The sequence below is a fragment of the Rhodnius prolixus genome, unplaced genomic scaffold (assembly GCF_049639745.1).
Source record: "Rhodnius prolixus isolate KJV_2025 unplaced genomic scaffold, Rpr scaffold_4, whole genome shotgun sequence".
NCBI lineage: Eukaryota > Metazoa > Arthropoda > Insecta > Hemiptera > Reduviidae > Rhodnius > Rhodnius prolixus.
In genome coordinates, this window is record NW_027411614.1 from 7,961,462 (window position 1) to 7,981,844 (window position 20,383).

A 20,383-nucleotide genomic window follows, 5' to 3' on the forward strand; every position below is an offset into this window, starting at 1 on the left:
AAAATAGAACATCTCATGCAAAACAAGACCAGCTGATTTAGATAGCAGTAACGGAACTCTAACTCTAAGTTGAACCGATTGTTTTTTTATAATATCGTACATTTTTACTTAGTTTGTAAGAACATAAGCGCAAGGTTTGAAATTTTAGTCAGTATATGTTCAGCTTTTTTTCATTCCCGTGCTGCCATCTAGTTATTTATTATGTAAGTTTGTTAAAAGTTCTGTTCAAAGGAAATAGTATTGTTCGAATCAGAGAATGAAGGTTGCATTCCTAATAGGTCAAATATAAATTTAAAACTTACCCCAGAGTCTTGGAATAATCCTTTAAAATTTACCAATTTGCCACACGTACTAAAGAAAACTTCACTTGAAACTTGTTGATTCGGGGGACCAAAAATGGCATTGAAATCGATTGAAGAAGTTGGCTCAAGAAAAAATGGATCTTCCACTGACGTTGGCAAGTTGTAGTACGGCCGTTTGGATCTTGCTTTCTTGATCTCTTCAAAATTGGTAAGGAAGATTGTGGCCTCGAAATTAATCCTCCCTGATTGAAGATGTAGGCTTGAAGATAGTTGGATCGTGTACGATGTTATTAGATGTTATTAATGAACTGAGAAAGGTTGTAGTACAGTCAATTGAGTCTTGCTTTCTTGAATTCTTTAAGATTGGTAAGAAAGATTACTGCTAAAAAATGAATGTTCTCTGAGAGAGGAAATAAGCTTTAGAAAAGATGAATCTTGACGGGATGACCTTAATTTGTTGAGCGGGGTGGGGATAAACAATAGAATGGCGTGAAAAAAGAGTTTCTCAGAAATAAAAAGTGTCGAACAATTGGAATGAATTCAGTTTCGACAAGAGCTGAGCTCAAAAGAAGGCAAAAATATAAATTCGAAATGGAATAAAAGTAGCTTTCTTGTACTACGTCGAACAAACGGTAGTCTAAACGATTATTACCCATCTAATCATATCCTATCTTATCCAAAAGATCTATCCCATCTAATCCAGTTTATCTCTTCTATCTTATCGAATTCATCTATCCCATCTTGTCCAATTCATCTATCACATCTTATCCAATTCAGTTGTCCTAACTTATCCAATTCATCTATCCCATCTTATCCAAGTCAGCTCTCCCATCTTAACCACTTCATATATCCTTTCTACATAAGTTCGTCTAACCCATCTACTCCAGTTCATCGATCCCATCAATCCAGTATAACTATCCCCGTGTTATCCAATTCAACTATCCCATCTTATCCAATTCATCTATCCCATCTTATCGAAGTCAGCTATCCCATCTTGTCCAATTCATCTATCCTTTCTACATCAGTTCGTCTAACCCATCTATTCCATTTAATCCAGTTCATCTAGCCCATCAATCCAGTATAACTATCCCCGTGTTATCCAATTCAACTATCCCATCTTATCCAATTCATCTATCCCATCTTATCGAAGTCAGCTATCCCATCTTGTCCAATTCATCTATCCTTTCTACATCAGTTCGTCTAACCCATCTATTCCATTTAATCCAGTTCATCTAGCCCATCAATCCAGTATAAATATCCCCGTCTTGTCCAATTCATCTATCCATGTACTCCTGTTCATCTATCCCATCTTGTCCAATTCATCTATCCTTTCTACACCAGTTTGTCTAACCCATCTACTCCAGTTCATCTATTCCATTTAATCCAGTTCATCTATCCCATCAAACCAGTAAAGCTATCCCCGTCTTATCCAATTCATCTATCCTATCTACACCAGTTCGTCTAACCCATCTACTCCAGTTCATCTATTCCATTTAATCCAGTTCATCCATCCCATCAATCCAGTATAACTATCCCCGCCTTATCCAATTAATCTATCCATGTACTCCTGTTCATCTATTCCATCTTATCCTGTTCATCTATCCCATCTTATCCAATTCAGCTATCCCATCTTGTCCAATTCATCTATCCTTTCTACACCAGTTCGTCTAACCCATCTACTCTAGTTCATCTATTCCATTTAATCCAGTTCATCTATCCCATTAAACCAGTTTAACTATCCCCGTCTTATCCAATTCATCAATCCCATCTTATCCAATTCAGCTATCCTATCTTGTCCAATTCATCTATCCTTTCTACACCAGTTCTTCTAACCCATCTACTTCAGTTCATCTATTCCATTTAATCCAGTTCATCCATCCCATCAATCCAGTATAACTATCCCCGTCTTATCCAATTCATCTATCCCATCTTGTCCAATTCATCTATTCATTCTACATCAGTTCGTATACCCCTTCTAATCCAGTCCATCTATCCCATCAATCCAGTATAACCACCTCGTCTTATCCAATTTATTTATCCCTTGTACTTCTGTTCGTCTATCCCATCTTATCCAATTCATCTATCCCTTGTACTCCTGTTCGTCTATCCCATCTTATCCAATTCAGCTATCCCCGTCTTATCCAATTCATCTATCCCATCTTGTCCAATTCATCTATTCATTCTACATCAGTTCGTATACCCCTTCTAATCCAGTCCATCTATCCCATCAATCCAGTGTAACTACCTCGTCTTATCCAATTCATCTATCCCTTGTACTCCTGCTCGTCTATCCCATCTTATCCAATTCAGCTATCCCCTCTTAACCATTCATCTATCCTTTCTTCTTCAGTTCGTATACCCCTTCTAATCCAGTTCATCTATTCCATTTAATCCAGTTCATCTTTCCCATCAATCCAGTATAACTATCCCCGTGTTATCCGATTCATTTATCCCTTGTACTCCTATTCGTCTATCCCATCTTATCCAATTCATCAATTCCTTGTACTCCTGTTAGTCTATCCCACCTTATCCTTTTCTTCTATCCCATCCTAATCCAGCTCATCAAACCAATCTAATCCAGTTCATTCGTCTCAAGTAATCCTGTTCATCAATGCCCACCGACCTAACATCTAATCATTATATGCTACAATAGAGGATTCACTATTTAAATAAGATACAATTATCCCTAACTACTTGCAGTTAGATGTAATTTTTATCCTTCTAGGATGCAAATCTTTAGCCTTGAAAATGTACATTAACAAAACTCCTTTGCACAAGACAAAGCATGAACTTTAACAACTGATTCTTGCTGCATAAAAATAACGATAGAATTCAATGAACTCAAATTCCTAACTAGAACTCATATTCTTAAATCAAGTGAAGTTCTGGAAAACACAAATACTACAACTGGTTGTCTTGGGTGTTTGTGGAATTTCTGCTCGAATGTCTAAAATTTTCTGACAGAAAATGTAGGGCAATGTATACATAAATACTAGTCGTGATCTTGTTATTTAAACCAAAGTTTATGATTGCTGTCAGTCTGAAACAAGTATTTAGTTCTCTTGAATAAAAACTTTATAGAATTTTCCTATATGTCTCCTTGTTAGGCTGGGTCTATAGGAACACGAAATAACGCGATCAATTCGCAAGTAAGGAACGGAAGATCGCAGAACGGCCTATAACGGTAGCATGCTACCCTAAAAGAATTACGAAATCAATACGGCGACTAATACCGAGTAAATCGACCGCCGAAGAGCGAAAAGCCAACGCTATTATTTTCGATGTTTTAAAGGTATCGCCGTTCGCGGCAAATGAAAAAAAAAAAAAAAAAAAAACGCGCCGTATCCCGTCGAACGATAGACCCAGCTTTAAGTTTACAGAGATTTCTCGATTTCATTATCTTTAAATTCAGTATCAGAAAACATGATTCTCAAAGTCTTATGTGAACCTTTAGAACGGTTAAATCAGATCATTTGTGAAGCTTTAAGTCTTCATTTTTCTTAAGTTATTACTGTTCATGATTTAGTGCGCACTGTCCAACGCACCCTTAAGAGAAACCTAGCTGAATAAAACGTTTCTCACTTCCAAACATGTTCAAAGTGACACAGCTTTAGAACATGATTGAAAGCACAACTTTATATCTCATCTTACTTATTTTTTTTTAACTTATTTTTAAAGACAAAACACAGAAAACTGTAAGACAGAAGTTAGTAGAAACAGCATCAACATTAAATAAATTTTAATAAAAAAAAACTGAGCTTATTTCAATGACATAAAACTTAAAATACAATATTAAATTAATAATTGCAATTTATCAAGGCAAGCTTTGTTTGAAGTTAAGTGATTTTAGTTTAATCTTTAATGATTAATTAAAGAATGGATATTAGTTAGAAAAAGTGAAATATGCAAGCATTGAGCGATCTCCTGCTGATAAATATAAATGTTTGGCTCTCTGTTTTGTATTTTTTTTTCTATTAAGTTGATTAAATTCTGCTGAAATTATCAAGTGACTTGTTTAGTTTTTTTAAGTATTTACTATTTGGGTAAAATGTTTACCATTGTTCTATTGTATAATCTTGAGTTCATTCGAAATTGTAGATTTATCGGAAGTGAAATTGGGTGCCCAAAAAGTTATTTTAAATCTCAAATTTTGTGTTTGAATATTCTAATTTTTAAATGTTATTACATCTTACCAACGTATACTGTGAACAATAATCAGAAATTTATTCAACAATCATTCTCAGCTCAGTGGTACTGTTTAGATTTCATGTTACTAAAGACCAAAGTAATACACATTTCTTTCTTCAAACTCCTAACAAACATCATCACAATCTGTCTTTTAGCTAACAATATCCATAATTCACTTTCTTTTTATTTAACAAAACATCTTGAACACCTTCATATCTGAGATGACTCAGGGCTGGCTGCAGTCCAGCTTCCGCAGTTATCTCGATATAGGTCTATAGTTTTGGTAACAGATGGAAAAAGTGATTAGATTTTTGTAGCGTAGTCTATGATTGTGATGCTTGTTGTTTTGGTTTAGTTGAAGAAATTTAACAGGTAACATGAAATAAAAAAGTCCCAATTGAGTGAGAAAGTTAAGATTGTATGTCCTGATTGTTCTTCTAAAATATACAGCGGTTACACATAGTGAGTATTAAAAATAGAATATTTAGTCACAAAATTTGATGTTAATAAATAAACCTTTTGTGGAAACCACAATTTTACTTTCCCCAAGTAATGAACTCAAAAACTACACAGGTTGTACAGAATAATGGTGAACAATAACCAAACAGAAACACAAGACAAAACAAAGTCACTTGAACGTTTTAGCTGATTTTTTCTCCAACAATTTCCCATTTAAATAATACAAAACATACGTCCACACATATAAATTTATATAATTTCTTGTTACTTGCAAATTCCTTTTCCAAATACCCAAAATACCCATTTTTAGTTCTGCTCTTGGAAAGATTAAACCAAAACCTTTACCTCAAACACAGTTCTCCTCTCCAAAATGTAATTTGTAATTTAAATATGGTTCTTACAGTTTTTATATAAGAAAGTAAACTACTTTATTCTACTAAAATTTATTCTTGTTGTTACGGCCTTCAGTTTTCTGGTTATAGTTTAATGTTATTTTGTAATTTAACTACATTGTTTTATCTTAAACTTTAGCTTCTCTCACCGTGATGCTGGAAACGATTAAACTAAGAACAGTAATAAACCTTGTCTCGATAAAAAAACAAAGAATTAAACTTCACATATTTATTCGATTTACCGTTCTGTTAGTTCACATAAGTCTATGAACCTTCCTACGATTAAAAATATAATGAAATTAAGATTTCTTCCTCCAACTTAAGATGACAAATAGAAATTCTGTAAAGTTTATTATTTACAACTGAAGTTTTAGTCTGTAAACAATTTTAAAGTTTGGTATATTGCTAAAAAAAGATCACATACTATTTATGCAATAAGGCCTACTCAGAACTTAGAAATTTAAACAAATTCAAAAAGAACATCCAATGGAAATCAAGGCCAGCTGTCTTAGACATAGCAACGGAACTGACAAGTTCAAAGATTCTCTTTTGTATACATTATATATGCAGTTGATCTAGTATACGTACAAGTTAACTCCTTGTTATTCCTATATAGTCATTTTGTCATTTTAAGTATGTTCGTTAAATTTTTAGTCTTTTTTTTGCAGAGAAAACCCTGGGTGAAGGTTGTCTTCCTTTCTACGAACATAAAGCATACTACGAAGTTTCAGAATACACCATTAAAAATTAACAATTTGCCACTACCACACATAGAACAAGGAAACTCGGAACATGGTGATTGGAGGGAGTTCAAAAAATTGAATTGAAATTGATTGAAGAACAGACTTGAAAATGGTTGGATCTTGTACGGATACTGTTTAGGAGCTGAGGCAAGTTGTGGAGCGGTCGTTTGAATCTTGCTTTCTTTAGCTCTTCAATATTTGAATCGAAGTTGAAATGAATCGTCCCAGATTGAAGAAGTACGTAGGATTGAAAATAGTTGGATCTTGTACGGATGTTGTTTAGGAGCTGAGGCAAGTTGTGGAGCGGTTATTTGAATCTTACTTTCTGGAACTCTTCAGTATTTGCACTGACGTTGGAATGAATCGCCTCTGATTGAAGAAGTAAGCTTGAAAATAGTTGGATCTTGTACGGATGTTGTTTAGGAGCTGAGGCAAGCTGTGGAGCGGTCATTTGAATCTTGCTTTCTGGATCTCTTCAGTATTTGCACCGAAGTTGAAATGAATCGCCTCTGATTGAAGAAGTAGGCAAATGAATTGTCCCAGATTGAAGAAGTAGGCAAATGAATCGTCCCAGATTGAAGAAGTAGGCTTGCAAATAGTTGGATGTTGTTTAGGAGCTGAGGCAAGTTGTGGAGCGGTCATTTGAATCTTGCTTTCTTGAGCTCTTCTATTGAAATATTTTTGTATCGAAGTTGAAATGAATCGTCCCAGATTGAAGAAGTAGGCTTGCAAATAGTTGGATGTTGTTTAGGAGCAGAGGCAAGTTGTGGAGCGGTCATTTGAATCTTGCTTTCTGGATCTCTTCAATATTTGAATCGAAGTTGAAATGAATCGTCCCAGATTGAAGAAGTAGGCTTGAAAATAGTTGGATCTTGTACGGATGTTGTTTAGGAGCTGAGGCAAGTTGTGGAGCGGTCATTTGAATCTTGCTTTCTTGAGCTCTTCTATTGAAATATTTTTGTATCGAAGTTGAAATGAATCGTCCCAGATTGAAGAAGTAGGCTTGCAAATAGTTGGATGTTGTTTAGGAGCAGGAGCGGTCATTTGAATCTTGCTTTCTGGATCTCTTCAATATTTGAATCGAAGTTGAAATGAATCGTCCCAGATTGAAGAAGTAGGCTTGAAAATAGTTGGATCTTGTACGGATGTTGTTTAGGAGCTGAGGCAAGTTGTGGAGCGGTCATTTGAATCTTGCTTTCTTGAGCTCTTCTATTGAAATATTTTTGTATCGAAGTTGAAATGAATCGTCCCAGATTGAAGAAGTAGGCTTGCAAATAGTTGGATGTTGTTTAGGAGCAGAGGCAAGTTGTGGAGCGGTCATTTGAATCTTGCTTTCTGGATCTCTTCAATATTTGAATCGAAGTTGAAATGAATCGTCCCAGATTGAAGAAGTAGGCTTGAAAATAGTTGGATCTTGTACGGATGCTGTTTAGGAGCTGAGGCAGGTTGTGGAGCGGTCATTTGAATCTTGCTTTCTTAAGCTCCTCAAGATTTGCATCGAAGTTGAAATGAATCGTCCCAGATTGAAGAAGTAGACAATTGAATCGCCCCAGATTGGAGAAGTAGGCTTGAAAATAGTTGTATCTTGTACGGATGTTGTTTAGGAGCTGAGGCAACATGTAGTGCGGTCATTTGAATCTTGCTTTCTTGATCCCTTCAAGATTTGCATCGAAGTTGAAATGAATCGTCGCGGATTGAGAAGAAGTAGGCTTGAAAATAGTTGGATCTTGTACGGATGACCTTAATTTATTGAGGGTGGGGAGGATAATTTTTGCGACTTATTTGATTATAACAAGGATTTGCAAAAAAGAAGCATAGGAATACTTTGCAAACGATGGAAATCACTGCCATACTAGTTCTTGATGAAGCGTTATGAACGAACTAACTGGAGTTTATGAAGAAGCAGGAAAACCACAGTTGCCTTACTATGTATGCCTTGTTTTGGAATTTCACAGCTGGAATCGCACTAAAATCCTTGGATCACAATAAATAGCTAATCTACACCTTGCCATAGATTAAAGAAAAACACTAGTTTAAAATATTGGACATGTAATAATAAATTAAAATATAAAATACTTAACGTTGGCAAGATTTATTATTATCGAAGTGTTTAGACCAATATTCAAACTATGAAAAACAACAAACACCTAAAACCTATATCATTTCAACATGTGCCCTAAATTCACTGGGATTTAATGTACAATTCAAAAAGCATTAACTATTTAAAAAAAAAAAACTTTAATAACTTTCTGTCCTTTATATTTTTCAATATTCTATTTGTAACACAGGGATTAAAACTGTCCGGTAGGACAGTTGTATAAGGGTTGATCATCAAAAAGTGCACGAAAAAGCGTAACGTTGAAAAACACCCAACTTTGACAATTTTTTTCTCTTTTTCTACTAAAGATAAAATTCCCAAATTTTCTTTAAAATATGGGGCAAATCCTCCTTTATAGCTGTAATTTTTTTGCAACATATTAACAAACGTTACTAATTTTATTGTATGTGTATGCAGCATAGAAGTACACACAAAATTTCAATGTAATCCTCTGAAGTTCTCAAAAAAGAATTCTTCGTTTCCTCGTATTGAATTGCACCTTTGTTCTTCATTATGATTTAGATGAATGTAATATGGAACTAACGAAAAACAAAATGCTGTAAAGAAGTATTCGAAGTTCATCCCCAAACTAAACTTATTAAAACTGTCCGGTAGGACAGTTGTATAAGGGTTGACCATCAAAAACTGCACGAAAAAGTGTAACGTTGAAAAACACCCAACTTTGACAATTTTTTTCTATTTTTCTATAAAAGATAAAATTCCCAAATTTTCTTTATAATATAGGGCAAATCCTCCTTTATAACTGTAGATTTTTTGCAACCACCCAGATCTAATAGGTTTCGAGAAAAAAGTTGCCGAAAATGAGCAAAAACGGCTTTTTCAAAAAATGTTCTTGTTCTTGTTGTTGTTGTTGTTGTTGTTGTTACCTTTTTTGTAAACAACGTAGCGCCTAAACGCGTGAACCGATTTTCATGAATGAGGTGTCATTCGATTCGGAATTTTATGTAGATGTGCCTTTTGGGGGTCTCGGCCCTGTACATCGAATGGGAGAGGAGTTAGCCCCCTTTATGTAAGGCCCGCTCCAAAATTATTATTACTAATTACTCTGTAAATCTTGGCCCGATTTTGATAAAATTTGGTAGGATGATAGGGTTAGGGCTCCCCTACCTAACAATAAAGCGACGATCTGCTCTTACACTTGTTAAGGGGAAGTATAGCAATCGTTTCAAATTATCGACACGTGAACCGATTTTCATGAATGAAGTGTCATTCGAATCGAAATTTTGTACAGATTTGTACTTTAAAAGTCTCGACGCTATGCCTCATAAGGAGGGGAGTTCGCCCCACCCAAATAAGGCTCTTTCTAAAACTATTATTACCAATATTTCTACAAAGCTTAGTCCGATTTTGATAAAATTTAGCTCAAATAAAGTGATTAAAGCTCCTCTACGTGGCTGTGAAGTGCCATCATGCTCTTACACCTACTAAGAGGAAGTACTGCAATCGTTAAAATTGTCAATGAGTGAACCGATTTACATCAATGAATTGTCGTTCGATTCAAAATCTTTGCCTTTTAGGGAGAAGTACTGTAATCGCAGTTTATTTTTCTTGCTCCTCTTAAAAGGAAGTACTGAAATCGCAGTTTAATTTTGCTATTTACGTACAAATACCTTCCTATTTTATTCAAAACGCTTTCTCAAAAAAATGGTTATTGAGGATGGTTTGGGGACCGCAACTATAATCATTCTTTAAAAAGATCTCTCCAGTGGTAGTTACGGTTCCGATTTAACACCTTATCAGGTTATAATGATAGAATAGCTTATTCCAAATTTTAAAAAATCTGTAAAGCAGACGTAACTTTGCAAATAGACAAAAAGGAAAATCTATCCAAAAGTTACAAAAATCTCCTTAACAAAAACTTACAGTTTTAAAAGTTAAGTATAAGGGTTGATTAAACGCCAAAAGGTACACAAATCAGCAGTTCCCAACATTTCATTAATACTTCATTGATATAATTTAAGTAATTTTACTGCATTAACTTTTCCTTCACATTTTTTAGAATTTATTAGATGTCACAGACCCTTATGCTGGCCAGTTCATTCATAATATTTTTTTATTATAATTATGATAAAATGAGTGATGAATTATTCTGAGTAGTCACATATACATGCATGTTAAAGTAGAAAAAAACAAAGTTAGAGTCGGCCACTTTTTAAATTTCAATCACGGAGGATTCAAAACAATATTTCAGTCTTAAATTCGTCTTACCGAAATATTCGTGAGCACAAATAACATACATTTAATAACAAGTAGATTATTCAACAATATTTACTCATTTCTCAATTGTAATTTAATTTAGTCCCCCTAATTTTACTTATGGTAAAATACAGGAATAATTAGCTGTCCTAAAAATATGCATATCTTTATTTTCTTTATTTTATATTACATATATATAACATTGTGGGAAGAACACCTAGATTGAGAATGTAATTGAAGAAAACTATATTATTTGCGATAAAGCCAGATTATTTATTACTTATTATTACAAACGTTTGACTACAACATAAAATAACAATTACTTTAATCGAAGAATGAACTTAAACCAATAACGTTTCTAACGTTTTCTTTTTCACCTGTGATTAATAGTTTGATTATTATAGATAAATAGATATTACAGTCAATCTAAGTTAAATGGTGTGCTACTTGAGTAAATATTTTGTAGACGAAAATGGCCAGCATAAGGGTCTGTGACATCTAATAAATTCTAAAAAATGTGAAGGAAAAGTTAATGCAGTAAAATTACTTAAATTATATCAATGAAGTATTAATGAAATGTTGGGAACTGCTGATTTGTGTACCTTTTGGCGTTTAATCAACCCTTATACTTAACTTTTAAAACTGTAAGTTTTTGTTAAGGATCAGTACATAAAATGAATCTTTGAACGTGGACTCAGTTCTTCTGAATACAAAGGTCCTGTGTTTGCTTTCAAAAATTGTAGATAACGTCTTGCTAAGGTAAGATTTCATCCAAAATGACATCCTACCGGATTAGGAACTGGCAAAGAACTTTTTTCTCCCACTGAAAATATTTTGTCAGAAACCAACTTTGCAATAATTTAGAAGAAAAGTCGCATTATTACAAAGAAGCTATTAAAATAGTGAAAACTAATTTTCTCATGAATCGCCAAAAACACGTAAGTTATTCGATGATCTTTGTCCAATACACGTAACGTGCTGCCAAAAGTTGCTACTGACATCCTTTTAAGTCGGCACTTAATACCATTTCGTACAATCTTTACACACCACGGAAAACACCACTACGTTAAACAGTGAGTTTTATAACAGCCACGCGAGAAAAAAAAAGTTACAACTAAAAATCAAATTAAATCTTAAAATGAATTTATATTGGAATGCAGTGTTGTTTTGTGTAATGTTGTTATAGCAACATATACACAGTATACTGTGTGAGTGTTGTTATGATGTCAGTGTATGAGTGTTGTTTGTGCAAAAAAAAAAAGGCTGGGAACCTGAAAACCCTAACTAAAAAACAAATTCTAAACTTTAATTTTTTAATAACTTTAATTATCTAACTAGTATATTGTATTTATCCACCAGAAAACCCTATCTAAAAAGCAAATTCTAAACTTAATTTTGAAATTACTTTGACTAACTAAAATGTTGTTTCTTTCCTTCCTCTAGGAATCCCTAAGATGCCCTAATAAACTGAATCATAATTATGGATAAACTCTAAGTATTTATCGTTGACGAAAAAGATAATTCGCAAAGAAGAAGAGTTTCTATGTAAAATTTGGCCAAGTCTAAAAAAATAAATTTGGATAAGGAGATTTTAGAGCGCCGCTCGCCTAGAGCGAGTGTCAAGCTACTAATCGCGCCCGAACGTCATCGATATAACTACTATAATTCCCCAGTCTACCTTTTTTGCTACAGGTTGGGGTATGTAACAATATCTTGCAGTTACATATCCATCGATGTAGTCCTTTGCGTCTTCTTCTTGGCGGAGAGAGAAGAGCAGGAGTCCTCGTCAATCGTCAATTGGCACTGGTTAAAAATATATCGCATACAAATACTTCGCAGGCTTTTCTTTAGCGGAATTGGAAGAACCCAAAGCAATTACTTTTAAATACGCACAGGTTCAAATATCAATGATAATACTTAATAGAAGGTAAGAAAAGTTCCGAAGCAATCACTCCCGGGGATTTTAACACGAACTCGGTTCCTGTAACAATAAGGAAAAAAGATAAGTACATATATAACTTAAATGAACACATTTTTTGAACTAAATTTTGACTAAAATATCAAATAATAAAACTCATTCTTGTTCGTAAATTCATAAAATACTTTTGAAACAATTTACAGAAATTTGAATTAATTGTTTCTTCTCCTAAAGGGACCAATATGCCCAAAATTAATTCAGAAAAGTTTAATTCAAACCTCATCAAAAAGTTCATACTAGTTGACATAAAAATGTATTTATATTCCGGTCATTTAGTAAAAGAATTTAAAACTTATCTGTTCAGCTGAATTTTTCACCGAACTCAAAAATATTGGACTTAGTCTTAAATTCATCCTTACAAATTGTGGTGCTATAAATCATTCAAAAATCAACATTATTTTAATTAATTAATGCTAAAAATTTAAAAAAAGTAATTTTCAGTTAATACCTAGCACGAATTCATTAAATACGTAAATACCTATGTACCACAAAGTCATTAACTACCTATTGTCTTAAAGTTCATCTATTTACTTAAAATTTAAAAAAAAAGTTGAATTACAAACTTACTCAATCTTATTGAAGATAGTTTTATTCAACAAAATCTACTTTTACCATGCATTCAATTGAATGTTAGTTCAGACATGTCAGTACTGGTCAATTCTATTTCTTCTTAATTTCTTTAAACTAAATTATGAAAACCATAAATATTTATGTATTCATCTTTCTTTCTAATAAACTATTAATAAATATAAAAAGTTAATGGTATATTATCAATTTAAATTAAGAAAATGTACTTACTGCGCAGAAGTGATGTTACCTCCACCAGAGTTGAACTGGAATCAGCTGTTTACCCAGCTATATTAATAACAGTTATAATGGCCGCTACAAAAGTGTAGTAGTCACATATGGTACTCTTTTTTTATATAATTATCGGAAATAATTTAATAAATGTAGATTTAAAAAAATAAAAATTCTAGTGTAATGTTGACTCAAAAATCAGTTTTCTATGGTTGAATTATTTTTTAAATAATATTAATATATAATCTAGTAGGGAATACTTTTAAGCCGTCACCGCAGATGGTTACTATGTGGTATTTAGAAAATAAAATAGAATTAATAAATTCTTCAATAATTCTAGTATTTTTTTTCTACTTTATTACGGCAACAATATCTTAACAGGGAGGGGCGGGTGTTGGTCTGGTGGTCAAGAGCGTGGCTTTGTAAGTGGGAGATCAGTTCGGATCTCGCGTATGCAGTCATTCATAATACTTAATACATCATAATATTTTTTAATAAAATGTAGTCATACGCGAGATTCGAACTGGGGATCTCCCACTTACAAAGCCACGTTCTTGACCACTAGAACAACACAAAATCAAACCTTTCAAACCAGAAAACTAAAAAAATAAAGTTAAATTAATATTACCAAGCCGAAGAATACCGATAATTGCCGACTACATTCGGCTAGATGTACATAATTGAAACAGATTGTGGAAGGTAACAGGCGGCTAAGGCACCATGGGTTCTGACCCACGTAAAATCTTTGTGTTAGTGAGGTAATTCCAAGAAAATTGGTCACTAACACTAAGATTTTACGTGGGTCAGAACCCACGGTGCCTTAGCCGCCTGTTACCTTCCACGATCTGTTTCAACTGCAACTACCAGAATGTAGTCGGCAATCATCGGTATTCTTCGACTCAGTTAACATTTAACTTTCTGCTTTAGTTTACAACTTTGAATCTGTGTTAAACTCAACTTTTTTTAAAATAAGAATACAACAAATTGCACTCGTATTTAGATTACTCAGTGCATAACTCCCACTTGGAAAGTTAGTAATATTTTATCATGATGTTTCAATTACTTGATTAACTACGATTTTAATATAATTCTATTCCAAACCAGGTAATGCTTCTAATATTTCACTTATTACGCTAATAGCAAACTGCCGATTATTCTGTAATCAATATTTGCACGTAGGTTTTTCTAGTATTTTCTTCCCTGAAGTAAGTTTTCAAAAAATCAAGAGAGCTACAACGAGGAAAATTAGATTAACTAATTACTGCACTCCTAACGGGCTGTCTTGAGAGATAAAGAAATAAATTAGATTGTATTTTATAATTTTTTGTATTCAATTTTTCTACAGAAAAACTGGGAAATTTGAGTGTAAATTCCACACTCAAAGTTTAATAATTTTAAAGAGGTTTTTAGAAAAAGGAAATAAGTTATTAAAATACTAGATATATTAAAAAAAGGAATAGTTTGAACAACACAATATGATTAATAGTAATGGGTTCTTGTGGGTTGTAGAAGACAGGCTGCAAAAGTACGTATCTAACAGCATGTTTTTTTAAGGAAAAAAACAAAGCCAGAAATGTCCAATTTAAATACTTAAAAATTTTCCCTCTCTATCCCTCTGTAAGTTAAATAGTAAACACTTGAAAATAAGTCGAGAGGCAGTACCCATTTAACCTGCAGCTACACTTCAACATTTATCTTCCCAGGTTCACTTGGAGAAGGCAGTAAGTAAATCGGAAATTTAAAATGTTTAACGTGTTGACAGATAAAACTACTGCGAATGTATCCGCTTCCAATATTTTGCTCTGGAACATTTTTTAATTAGAAATGCTTCTTGCTACGATGCTGTTAATAAATGTTGGTAGAATACAGATAAAATTACATAATAACTTTATTGTGTTGAAATGAAATGATGGCATTAAATGATTTTTTTTGTACGTTGTGTTGTAATGATTGGTTATTAAATTTTTGTGAACTTCTTTTACAGATTTTTTTCAGTTCTAAGATAGAAAATATAGAATAATAATCACGAATTAACTAAAGCGGGCATAGGCAGTTCTACGCTAATATTAACAAACGTTCAGGCTACAAAACCATTTCCTACTTTAGAAGGTATTACTGGAAATAAACAATATTACAAATAAATAATTTTTTTATTGTCTTTGAGGATCTTTTTTTTTAATTGATGTGTTTTACTTTTACAATATATATATATTTTATAATTGCCTTTAGATTTTTTTAAATAATAAGCTATACTTACGTATATTTATTTATATTATTCATATGTACTAAAAGTAAAACTAAATCACAAATACCTAACGTCCTATATGATCCAAAAAAATGTATACATACATACATCCCGTGGCAATAAATATTTACTTTTATTTATATCATCACCATTATTATTTCTCTTATGTAGTATGTATTTGTGTTACATGTATACATATAATGTTATTGTAATGGGTAACAAAAAACAATATAATTACAATTAGAATAATTTGTAAGATTTACAATATCCAACCGAGTTCTAAAGGCTGGCTATAGTTTGATACTTTTCATTACTAAAATTAATTAATATACACATTTATTTATTTTTATAATACAAGAATTGATTAATTCATAATTTACATCATTATAAAACAAATATATTGTATCAAATTTAATTTTGCTTTCTTTCTCCATTTGTTTTTTAAATTTCAGTTCTTTTTCATTGTTAATTTGGGAAAAATAAAATTGAGTTATTTAATATTATTGATAGCTTTTTTTCTTTTACATCTTTTCAGAACAAACACAAATAAATAGTCACTTCATAAAGTAGGCTTTTATATTACTTATTAGTTTCGAGATATCTTAAATCCTGCTTGCAATATGTAAATGTGTCCAGAATGAAAATATTTCCTCAACAAAGCGTCGTTAATGAACGCAAATTAAATTAATCAAATTAAATACACTTAAGAGAGACTCTTTATTAGCGAAATATTTATAAAACTCGATAGTTTTATCAGCGGCTTTTCTTAACTATTATTGTAACATTAATTGATAATAACAATAACACGGAGTATATAGAAGACGGCAGGTAAAACAAATTCGTAATGCAGTAATAATAACAATCTTACAAATTGTCATGAAAGAATAATGAGTAAAGGAAGTAATGAGTGTTTGCTGAAATCCCAGAGAATTGGTTCGAGTTTGATGAAGAAAAATGATAACATTATTTATTTATTATAAAAATAAAGACGGATAATACTATCAGATACCATACAAGTGACGTTAGCAAATAAATTTGTTGAATAATGCAGGACTAAAAGAAAGTGACCCGGTATTCCTGGTTCTTTTCAATTTGGTCCAAAATGGTCTTGAAACAAGTGAGCTCACATCCTGCAGGCCTTATTTATTTCACAGTATAATACCTGGTGCACCTGGTTGATATAAGGCTTATTACAATATCAGTCGCAGTGATAAAAAGCACATTTCTGGAAATAAAAAAAGAGCAACCGCTTATGGTTTTCAAGTCAACACTGAGAAACTAAAAATTAAGATGGTCAACTGAAAGGCAAGAGTTTCCGAGGAGTAGCATTTAAAATTTCCTCTGCTTTCAAGAATGAGGTCAGAAAGACATTAGAAGCAGAACCTTGGGAGGTAAACAGATTGAGAGCAATAAGTATAAGCTTGACTCCCGAATAAAGCAAGTCACTTTATCCGAGTTCTCCAACCTGTGTTATTTAAGGGCTCGTGGTACTAGCGTTCCTAAGATAGAGATGCTGGTTACCATAAGATTTAGGGATCCTTAGTAAAGAATGGTTTTCATAGTCCTAAGAAAATCAATTGAGTTTAATAGTTCCGCAAAGTCGATACACTTGGGCTGCCACATAACGAGGAAGTTTATGCAGGCTACGGGACGCTGAAGCGAATTGCTGCGAAAATTTGCTTTGTTCCAAGCAATCTAAACCTTGATTGCTTCTTAGAAAATGGAACCGACTTTTGGACCTTAAAGTGTTACAATATGTGTAACAGTGAAGAGTACCTATTTTCTAATATAAACTAAGACGTTTCGTAGAACAGTGTTCTAGTCAAGAAGAAACCCACTTAATCTAATAAATATATTCTTACTCCAGAATTTGTCATAATCTGCTATGATGTGTTTTAATTCTTTGTATTTGTTGGGTATAACTCATATAAATCAGCCTTATTCATGAATAAACACATCTTCTTTGCCACAGAGTGACATTCTGTGCAGACCTTTTAATTTAGTGAAATAAACTTGTCTCAATTCATGAATTCAATTTACATATTGATTTTAGTATTAAGTTTACACTTTACTAGCTTATTTGGTACAAAATATATAGAAAAGTGGTTTTTAAACATATACTGCCTATAGGACTCATCTCAACCAGAAGATAAATTTTTGCGATAAAAAAAATCTTTGTTTTTATTTTTGCTTTTACTGTAAAAATTTTATTTCAAAATTTTGAAGTCGTTTTTAACAATAAAATTGCACAAATTTACTGCAGTTCACTCCGTAATGTACGTATTTGATTATTTGTCACTATTTTTAAAAACGTTAAAATAAAATTGGACAGAACTACTTAATTTTAAATAGGGAAAAAATGTACATATATAAATTATAAAGATAGCTGTAGTTCTTTATAAAATAATCTTTCATAAAAAACAAAACACATGTTTTCAAGTTTAAATCTCCAAGTACTTGCTACTTTCAAACAAACCGTACATTCATATTATATAATAATACTATCACATAGATTACATATTTTAAATATTATTTATATATATATATATATTTATATTATGTACATATATTTTACTTGCTTGACACTATTTATAATAATAATTATAAAGAGAAGGGTTTTACATAATCACAGTGTAAAATTAAAGTAAAAAACATTATGAGAATTTTATTCCTCTTTAATTATACAATTTCTTGGTAGTCTCTAAGAAAATAAATTAACTTTGGAATTATGTATAAATAAATAACGATGCAGTTTCGATTGTATTCCATTTTTGAATTAAAGATTTTATTCTCTCAAAACTTTGTTTTTTCAAGTTTGGTAAAGGTTTTAAATAAAAAGAACAGGAAAATTATCTTCTTCTCTTTGCTTATCTCTTCTTCGATCAATACGCATTCGATTAGAGTATTTAAAAAAGAGTTAATATTTTAATATTATACTTTTCAAATTCAAGAAAACTCAAATGAACGAAAAATAAAAAAAATCGAGCTTCAGAAGTGGCATTTAAAAATTAGTATGATTTTTTTTTTTTAATTTGCCCTGATTCTAAATAGATGTATTAGAGGTGATATTTTTGGAAAACCTCATCACTGTAACACAATTTTCATCTTAGGAATTTCATATTTTTTTAATGTACATATTCTTTCTTTTAGTAATTTTGAAGCTTATAATGTTATTAGCTACTGCACGGTCAAACGCTTACGTATGACTGTGAACACTGAATTTTCAATTCTGAATTTCATCCTACTTTTTTCTCTATTGAAGGAGTTTTGGTTCATCAAGTCCATGGTAAGAGATTCAGTATTTAAATGTTCACCTTTTGTAGCCGCTACATCTGTTTGTAACTGAAAACGGAAGATACGGCTTAAATGGAAGTTGAACCAAATGATGGAGGAGGAAAACGTAAGAATTATTGGAAAAAGTGAGCTGCTTCGGATAAGCAAAGGTGGCTTACCAATGGTCCGAGGCGTTTTTTTTTTCGCACCCACGTCATATTTACTTAATAGAATTGCCTGAAAGCAAACACCGCTGAATGTTGTTTAAAAAATTATCTAAACTATAACTACCAAATATTATCTAAAATTTTAAGCAGACGAAAAATTTGACACTTCCAAAATATGTTTCAACAGATTTTAATTGCATTTTTTTTTTTGACAATATTTATTAAGCTACACAAATTCAACAGTCAAGAATTTGATTAACACATTCCAGTAAAGAGACCCAAAGAGCCTAAAAAAAAATATAAATATGTAAAATTTTCAATATTTTATAATCTTCCAGATCTTCGCTTGAAAAAAATAGGTACATGTGACTGTTGAAGGATATTTTTGACAACTTGTATTTAATATATTCGTGGAAATGTTCCAATTTCAATGCGAGTTTTAAGTAAAATAATATTGTATCAATTTGATCAATTAAGTCTATTTGTAGTGAGGATCAATTTTAAAATTGCGACAGTTTTCTAAGTTTAAAAATGTAAATAAACGCAAAAATCAAACACATCAAATACATCTTCTTTTCTAACCACTGTGCCAACCTTCTATCCAGATTATGAAAATCATGGCTGTTGCAATGCAAAAATGTGGAACTTAACATCACACCACAGCGACTGAGATCTGACCAAGAATATGGTACAATGAAAATTAACAGATTTAGGCGCGGTTATGAATCCAAAGATTCTTAATTTTTTGTCTACCACTGTCTGCTTGTATGAACATTCTTATCGTTCCCTCCTTTTCCTATATTTTTCCCTTTTCCTTCCTTTATTCCCTTTCAAACGTTGTTTCATAAAACAATAATAGTTCTGTCAGACTTTAAGTAACTGGAGTACCGGCAGGCCTATTGTTGTTATTATTACTATTGTTATTATTATTTGCAGCCGCATTTTCCCCTAAATGGCTGGAACAATAAAACTTTTTATGTGCGATAAAAGTAGATAAGTAATTGAACGAAATATCACACGATTTACAATATCTTGGGCCAGTATTTGTTGGAGGCGCAGCGTTGGCGATTCCACTTCCACTACGATTATTGTTTGAAGTGCTCAAGTCGTCTGGTTGATCATCTATTTCATTTTTTACAATCACATTAGCCGGGATCGCATTACCAGACATCACTAAAGGTGGTGGTTCTTCTTTTATTGTAACTTCATCAACGTCTATGAATTCTTCATCAGTATCTTGTACATTCCCTTCTACAGAAACAGATTCTTCCTCCTTGATTCTCAATGTTGGCGGTAGTAGGCCGCTACCGTTGCACGAGGTATTCTTTTCTACAGAATTAAGTCTTGGAGATCTAGCGGAATCCTCCTCAGCACTAAGATTTGGTGAAGTTCCTTCCACTGTAGATCCTACGCAACCATCTTCTATGATACAAGTTATAAAATTCTCCTCCTGAAATGATAACGACAAAAAAATGAGATATGATGAAAATTAATTTGATCGTAATAAATTTTTCAATTTCGCT

General features: G+C 32.3%; 1 protein-coding gene and 1 long non-coding RNA gene across 16 annotated transcripts in view; both read right to left on the reverse strand.

Moving 5' to 3' along the window:
* Window positions 1-13,269, reverse strand: part of LOC141455820 (uncharacterized) — a 29,481-nt gene extending 16,212 nt beyond the window's left edge. For 3 of the 7 annotated variants that reach the window (XR_012459471.1, XR_012459468.1, XR_012459469.1), the window contains exons 1-3: window positions 13,176-13,269; window positions 12,945-13,061; window positions 12,078-12,380 (exon numbers count right to left, since the gene is read on the reverse strand). This is a non-coding gene — a long non-coding RNA (uncharacterized lncRNA). The remainder of the gene's footprint in view (window positions 1-12,077; window positions 12,381-12,944; window positions 13,062-13,175) is intronic. The other 4 variants (XR_012459465.1, XR_012459470.1, XR_012459467.1 and 1 more) reach the window with 2 other exon arrangements.
* A 2,037-nt stretch (window positions 13,270-15,306) lies between these two features.
* The window catches only part of ush (Zinc finger protein ush), a 357,628-nt gene continuing 352,551 nt past the window's right edge, over window positions 15,307-20,383 (reverse strand). For all 9 annotated transcript variants that reach the window (XM_074130554.1, XM_074130552.1, XM_074130558.1 and 6 more), the window contains one exon: window positions 15,307-20,310. In XM_074130554.1, the coding sequence (XP_073986655.1) occupies window positions 19,732-20,310 (579 nt within the window). In that variant the 3' untranslated portion in view covers window positions 15,307-19,731. The remainder of the gene's footprint in view (window positions 20,311-20,383) is intronic.